The sequence below is a fragment of the Lipotes vexillifer genome, unplaced genomic scaffold (genome assembly GCF_000442215.2).
Source record: "Lipotes vexillifer unplaced genomic scaffold, Lipotes_vexillifer_v1.1 scaffold433, whole genome shotgun sequence".
Lineage (NCBI taxonomy): Eukaryota > Metazoa > Chordata > Mammalia > Artiodactyla > Lipotidae > Lipotes > Lipotes vexillifer.
The window spans coordinates 559,529-567,942 of record NW_006774285.1 but is presented as its reverse complement, the minus strand read 5'-3'; the positions used below and the strand labels follow the sequence as shown (position 1 = coordinate 567,942).

The 8,414-nt window shown below is 37.1% G+C and overlaps 1 protein-coding gene across 1 annotated transcript in view; it reads right to left on the bottom strand.

Annotated features, from left to right (window-relative positions):
- Positions 1-8,414, bottom strand: part of RAD51C (RAD51 paralog C) — a 30,948-nt gene that overhangs the window by 10,624 nt on the left and 11,910 nt on the right. The window contains exon 5 of the mRNA XM_007449064.1: positions 3,781-3,912. Coding sequence (XP_007449126.1) covers positions 3,781-3,912 — 132 coding nt within the window. The remainder of the gene's footprint in view (positions 1-3,780; positions 3,913-8,414) is intronic.

Here is an 8,414-nt window from a genome sequence, read left to right as displayed (position 1 = left end):
AAAAAAAAAAAAAAAAAAAAAAAATAAGCCAGACATAAAAGACCACATATTGTATGATTCTGTTTATATAAAATATCCAAAAAGACAAATCCATCCATAGAGACAGAAAGCAGACTGTGGTTGTTAGTGGCTAAAGGGAGGGTGCAATGGGGAATGATGGTTAATGGGTAAGGGAGTTCTTTTTGGGGTGATGGAAATGTTCTAAAATTAGATAGCTGTGATGGTTGCACAACTCTGCAAATATACTGAAAAGCACTGAACTATGATTTAAAAGGGTTAATTTTATGCTATGTTAATTATATCTAATAGAGCTGTTAAATTTTTTTCTGATAATAATCAAATAAATGCATCTCTAAAAGGACTCTCTCTATATCAGTCTGCAAAGACTTAAAAGACTCAAAGTTGGTAAAGAAGTGGGAAAACAATTCTCATCCATGTTATACATATGAAATTAATATAATATCATAAATCAAAATATCTCAAAAAAAGTCTATCTTCTATTTTAGAAAAAAAGTATAATTGGAATCTAATCAAGAGGAAACATCACAGAAACCCAAAATTGTAACTTTTTTTTTTTTGCCACGCCATGTGGCATGTGGGATCTTAGTTCCCCGACCAGGGATTGAACCCATGCCCCTGCATTGGGAGCATGGAGTCTTAACCACTGGACGGACAGGGAAGTCCCCACAGAAACCCAAAATTAAGAGATAATCTCTAAAATCACTGGCTTCTATTCTTCAATACAGCAATGTCACAAAAACAAAGGCAACTAAATAGATACAATATCTAAAGGCAATATGCGATTCCAGTTGGCCAAAAGAATGGGAAAAATTTGCTGTGAAGGACATCATTGGGATAATTGACAGAACAGGAATATGGATTATATATTAAAGTGCTGTATCAATATTAAATTTCCTACATTTGATAACTATACTGTGGATACATATGAGAATATTCTTGTTCTTAGGAAATACACACTGAATATTATCAGATAAAAGGAAATGATATATGCAACTCTTTTCAAAGTGTTCAGAAAAATATATACATAAACTCTGTGTGTGTGTTTGTGTATGTATAGAAAGAGAGTGGGGAGAGAGAATAAGAATAAAAAAGCAAACCTTGGGAAAGGTTATATGGGAGTTCTTTATACTACTCAAATCAACAAAATAAATAAAATTTTACCTTTTCCCCACTGAACTAAAAAAAAAAATAAAAAAAGAAAGGATTCCCATTCATTGTTGTAGAGAATATACTTTGGAATACGCTTTCTGAGGGCAATTTGATAATATATTACAAAAGGTTTAAAAATAGAGATATCTCACTGGCTTAATACTTTCAGAAATGACTGGACACACGGACAAAGAAGCATATATAAAGTTGTTGACTCCAGTGTTTTACATGGTGTTTCACCATGTAAAACACTGGAACCAACTTTAAAGACGATCAATAGAGAGAGAGGTGGTTAAAAACTTTAAAGACGATCAATAGAGAGAGAGGTGGTTAAAAAACTATGCCACAACCATACAGTAGAATACTATATAGATGTTAAGGTAAGGTATATTTATAAAGTAGTATGTATGGGAAGAGGTTCATAGTATATTAAGTAAAAAAACAAAAAACTGCTTTGCTTGATTTTAATATGATTTCACTTAAAAAATATGTTTATGTTTACACAGAATAAGTTTGGAAAAATATATACAACAAACTCAACAATAATCATCTCTGGGTAATAGATAATATAATTGCTTACTTTCTACACTTTCGATTGCTTAAAACTTTTTTTACAGCAAGCAAATATAACTTAAAATTGTAAAATGTACTTATTAGCAAAGGTCATACATGCTTCTATAGATGCTAACTGGGAAATTAAAAATCAAGCAAAGAATTTATAAACTAAGAGGAGAAAGTATACACTCAACCCACAAAGTCCTACCTCTAGAAGTAGCTACTGTAAATGTTTTGGTCCTTTCAGATCTTTTTCTTCATATGTATAAATATAAATGCACATATGTAACTTCTGTTTTCTTCAAAAATTGGGATCACAAGGCTTCCCTGGTGGCGCAGTGGTTGAGAGTCCGCCTGCCGATGCAGGGGACATGGGTTTGTGCCCCGGTCCAGGAAGATTCCACATGCTGCGGAGCGGCCGGGCCCATGAGCTCTGGCCGCTGAGCCTGTGCGTCCGGAGCCTGTGCTCCGCAACGGGAGAGGCCACAACAGTGAGAGGCCCGCGTACCGCCAAAAAAAAAAAAAAAAAAAAATTGGGATCACACTAAATATATTATTATGTAAGTTGAATTTCTTCACTTACTCATATATCTGGATATATCTTCTTCCGTGTTAGTGCGTGTATATTTACATTACTCTTCTTAAACACTGCATAGTATTCCATGTTGTTATTTACTTTTTTTTTTTTTGGCTGAGCCGTGCAGCACAGCTTGCAGGGTATCAGTTCCCCAATCAGGGACTGAACCCAGGCCATGGCAGTGAAAGCCTGGAATCCTAACCACTAGACCACCAGGGAACTCCCTAGATTACTTTTTTAATCAGAAAAGATGAAGCTATTTCTGTTAAAAAACAAAAACCTAAGGAACTATGCAACCCATTAGCCTTGAGTGCCCCCTACTGGGGACGCTTCACTGATATTAACAGAATGCTAAATTACAAATTAATGCCAAGAAATAATTCAAAGACAGGACACTATGTTTTGAGCATACGGCAAAAAAAATCTAAAAACTCAAAGAAAAAATGTATGTTTTGAAATGATTTTGTTGAGGAGTTATTTGTATATGATGTATTACAGCCTTGTGCAAAGGACTCTAATTGGTGGTGAAGACAAGAAAATCAAGGTAAGCAGTTTGATCTTCTCCCATCTCCCTCCCAGACAAGTGTGTATATTTGTGTCAGTGGTAGGATGAGGTTGCAAAGAGAGAAGTGAAAACAGGCAATAAAAAAAAGTTTTTACCTCACTCTTTTGTTTGTTTTTGTTTTGGGTTTTTTTTTGGCCACAAACACACAGCATGCAGGATCTCAGTTCCCCGACCAGGGATCGCATTCGCACCCACTGCAGTGCAAGTGCAGAGTCCTAACCCCTGGACCACCAGGGAATCCCCTACCTCACTCCTTTTATCTCTTTACTTCTGAACTTACCTTTATGTCTCTCCTCACACTACAAATCTAGAAGCGTTAGCTCTACCTCTAAACATCTAGGTTGTTTACACTATGTAATTTTTCTATCCGAGTCTGTGATTATACACTATGCAATAATCAAAGACTCAAGAGTAAAAGAAAAATGGGGATGTTGGAAGAGCTTACCTGAAAAACATCAACTATGTTACAAAGAAAACAATGCAATTATCAAAGATGGCATTTCTTTATCAAAGTCCATTTTTATAATATGGCATCTTGATTATGCTTTTCATTTGCCAGGAAAACTGATATACAACACTTATGACTGGATTTAATATTTTTTATAGAAACCAAACCAAAACAAAACTACATTCAGAACTGTATATCTATATTATTTGCTTTTAGTCAAGCAAATTCTATTTTTGCTATTTCTAGACTATAACATTTTATTTTTTCACTTTTATTTATTTATTTATGTTTGGTCGTGCTGTGTGGCATGCGGGATCTTAGTTCCCTGACCAGGGATCAAATCTGTGCCCCCCTACAGTGGAACCATGAAATCCTAACCACTAGACTGCCAGGGAATTCCCTAGACTTTAACATTTTATATAATCTTGACTTTATAATAAAACTCCCTTTAGTAGTAATACTTACAGCTAATCTGTGGTTATTTGCAAGGCTGATCATTTGCTGCGCTAGGCCATTTAGTAATCGAGTACGAAGGGATAGGTCATCTAGGTCATGACGAAAAGGAAAAGCAATACCATCCACTATCACTAATCGAACCTAAATAAAGAAGAGATAATGATATTAGGTTTGGTATTTAAAATAAAATAATAAATGGCAACCAAAAAGCAGAGTCCATCACAGAAAAAAAAAACCCCAAAACCCTTAAAATCCAGGGTTCTATTTCCAATTCTCCAAAGGCTTCATTTTGGTCAGGTATAAATCTGTTCAATGCTTTCTGCACTAGTCACCAGAAGTTAAAATGTACTCTGGTTTGATAATTTATCATCTCAAAAAAGTAATTCAACAAAAGAAAAACGGGCAATTACAATTTTCTTGCAATTTGCCACTACACCCAGTCTTTACAGAGGTGTACTGATGAAAAGCACTTTTGAAATCTTAGCAAAACCAATTTCTCAACTAAATGTCAATTTTACCTTCAGGGTTCTTTTTATGTTGAAAAAAAAAAAACCAAACGCTCAAATATTAAATTATAAAACCTTTTTCAAAAGCTTAATTTTTTTTTTTTTTTTGCGGTACGCAGGCCTCTCTCACTGTTGTGGCCTCTCCCCTTGTGGAGCAACAGGCTCCAGACGCACAGGCTCAGCAGCCATGGCTCACGGGCGCAGCCGCTCCGTGGCATGTGGGATCTTCCCAGACAGGGCACGAACCCGTGTCTCCTGCATCGGCGGGCGGACTCTCAACCACTGCGCCACCAGGGAAGCCCTTCCGTTTTTTTTTTTTTTTCCCCAAAAGCTTAATTTTTGATATACTTTTTCTTCTTAATTTAAAACATACTATAGGGCAACTAACCATTACAGAATCTGTCATAAGATAGAGTTCAGGAAGAGGCAGGTTTGTCTTGAATTCTAATCAAGAAAGTTCACTTACAGATGATAAACATTTTCATGACAGTTTCATTTCTAATCTGATCTAAATAATGGCTCCTATGGTGAAGTTAGTGTAATATATAACCTAAGATCCAAGAACAAATAGAATCTGGAAACTAATCTAAATGTAAACAAATAAAATACTATAAGATTATATATATTTTTTGTACCTAATAAGGACTAAGCTAAAGAACAAGCTTTTGTGAAGCACTGTCTTAGTAAGACATTTTAATATCTTTTATTCATTCCTTCATTCAACAAATATTTATTGACACCTACTATATGCTAGTCACTGTTCCAGGCATTGGGGAACAAGAAATAAGATCCCTGTTCTCTTGGAGCTTGTGTTCTAGTGAAGTAAGGGACAATTAATGTGCAAACAAATATATGAATAAGATAATTTCTTTTTTTTTTTACTCAATGAATTACAAGTTTATTATAAAAGGATATAACTCAGTGCCATAGGATCCAGCTATCCCACTCCTGGGCATATATCTGGAGAAAACTATAATTCAAAAGATACATGCACCCCAATGTTCATAGCAGCACTATTCACAGTAGCCAAGACATGGAAGCAACCTAAATGTCCATCAACAGATGAAGGGATAAAGAAACTGTGGTATACATACACAATGGAATACTACTCAGCCATAAAGAGGAATGAAATAACGGCCGTGTGCAGCAACATGGATGGACCTAGAGATTATCATACTAAGTGAAGTAAGTCAGAAAGAGAAACACAAATACATATGATATCACTTACCTGTGGAATCTAAAATATGACACAAGAGAACTTACAAAACAGAAACAGAAACAGACTCACAGACATAGAAAACAAACTTATGGTTACTAAAGAGGAAAGGGGATGGGGGAGGGATAAATTAGGAGTTTGGGATTAGCAGGTACAAACTACTATATATAACTTGTTGTTTATAGATAAACAACAAGGTCCTATTGTATAGAACAGGGAACTACATTCAATAGCCTGTGATAAAGTACAATGGAAAAAAATATGAAAAAGAATATGTGTATATATGTATAACCAAATCACTTTGCTGTGTACAAGAAACTAACACAACATTGTAAATCAACTACACTTCAATTAAAAAAAAAAAAAAAAGAAGGATATAACTCAGGAACGGCCAGATGGAAGAGATGCATAGAGAAGGTATGGGGAAGGGACACGGAGCTTCCATGTTCTCTCCGAGAGCCATTCTCCTAGCACCCCGATGGGTTCACCAACTCAGAAGCTCTGAATAAGATAATTTCTGATGATGATAGGAGCAAAAAAGAAATAAAACTGGGTGAAATGACAAAGAATTAGTAGGTGAAGGGGTAGAGGGAAGCTAACTTAGACTAGATGTAAGGAAGGCATCCGTAAGGACTCAATAGAACTGAGACCTAGATAAGAACCTCTAGGAGGGAAAGACAACCCACATACAAGGATGAGGAAGGGCAAAGGCCCTAAGACACAAACAAGTTTGGCATCTTTAAAGGGTCAGAAAAAAAGTAGTGAGGGGGAACAGTAGGAAATTACATCAGAAAGAATCAGTGGTGTGCTGAGACCAGATCCTACAAGCTCCTGAGCCAAGTGCTAAATTTTTAAAAATTTTACAAATCCATCATTAAATAGTCATTAGCAAAATTAAACTATATATATTAAAATATGGATAATAAATACTGAAAACTCATTCCTCCTACATTTTACTATTATCTATGCTTTTAAGGTTATTTACATCTATTTTACCTTTATAGTGGAAACATTACATAATGATGTGCATTGTTTCTTCTCTACTCCATGTCCAATGACATCATATATGAAATCAGCCATGGTAGGAGTATTTTCATGTTTTTTTTTTGTTTTTTTGGTTTTTCTTTTGCGGTGTGCAGGCCTCTCACTGTTGTTGCCTCTCCCGTTGCGGAGCACAGGCTCCGGACGCGCAGGCCCAGCGGCCATGGCTCACGGGCCCAGCCGCTCCGCGGCATGTGGGATCTTCCCGGACCGGGTCACAAACCCGTGTCCCCTGCATCGGCAGGCGGACTCTCAACCACTGCGCCATCAGGGAAGTCCAATAGGAGTATTTTCTACATGGAAATCAGCAAGCAAATCAGCTACAGATCAGGACTTGATTTGTTTTGCTGGTTGTCTAGACTTTTAATAAAGCGATGGGAAAAAAATGTCATAATCAGATTGACCTTAAAAATGTGTTGTGTCTGTAGAGAACAGACTTGTGGTTGCCAAGGGGGAGGGGGCGAAGGAGGGAAGCATCACTTTGCTGTACTGCAGAAATTAACAAGACACTATAAATCACCAATACTTCAACAAAATTTTTTTAAAAGTGTTCTGTATCCATTGCATTGTGAACTACACAAAAAAATTGAGGAAATATGCTTCTACTTTTGGAAAATGAATCCAATAACTAGGAATGATCATTAACTCAAATCAAAAGAAGAAAAATACTCCACGGGAAAACACTATATAATTGCAAGTTCTGGTCCTAGGGTATTTGCAACGAGTCCCAAATACCTAGGGCATCCAAGGACCTCTCTGCTCAAACCAGAGGAGCCATACAGCCTAACCTATAATGGAAGAATAGAAATAGGCTGTTTTCCTCTCTACGGTACAGATTTTACTGAAAGTGGCTGAAATACAAAGATCTGGACGTTCTGTTAAGTGGTAACTGTCACATTCATGGCTTTTCTCCAAGTTTAGGGAGCAAGCTCCTGAATATGCTCTGGGAGTTTCCTTGGTCTCTCAAAAGGCAGATTATACCGAATGACAGGAAGTCGATGAAGTACAGAGTTTGAGTGGGTAGAATAAAACAAGCACTGTCAAACAAACAAACAAACAAAAACCAAAAAACAAGCACTGTCATTCAACTCATAAAAGCTGAAATTAAAAAGTCACCAACATGGGACTTCCCTTGCAGTCCAGTAGTTAAGACTTCACCTTTCAATGCAGGGGGTGCAGCTTTGATCCCTGGTTGGGAAGCTAAGACCCCACATGCCTCGCGGCCAAAAAACCAAAATATAAAACAGAAGCAATGTTGAAACAAATTCAATAAAGACTTTAAAAGTGGTACATATCAGGGACTTCCCTGGTGATGCAGTGGTTAAAAATCCGCCTGCCAATGCAGGGGACACAGGTTCGAGCCCTGGTCCGGGAAGATCCCACATGCCGCGGAGCAACTAAGCCCGTGTGCCACAACTACTGAGCCTGTGCTCTAGAGACCCAGAGCCACAACTACTGAGCCCACCTGCCACAACTACTGAAGCCTGCGCATCTACAGCCTGTGCTCTGCAACAAGAGAAATCACCACAACAAGAAGCCCATACACCGCAACGAAGAGTAGCCCCCGCTCACTGCAACTAGAGAAAGCCCGCATGCAGCAATGAAGACTCAATGCAGCCATAAATAGTAAAAATCTTTTAAAAAATGAGAAAAGAACCATTTAAATAAATAAATAAAATTAAATAAAAATGGTCCACATCAATAAAAAAAATCTTAAAAAAAAAAAGTTACCAGCGTGAATTTTTATTTTGGTCATGCCCTGTGGCTTGTAGGAAACTTAGCTCCCCTCGACCAGGGATCAAACTCATGCCCACTGCAGTGGAAGTGCAGAGTCCTAACCACTGGAAGGGAATTCCCTCCAAAGTGAATTTTTTAAAATA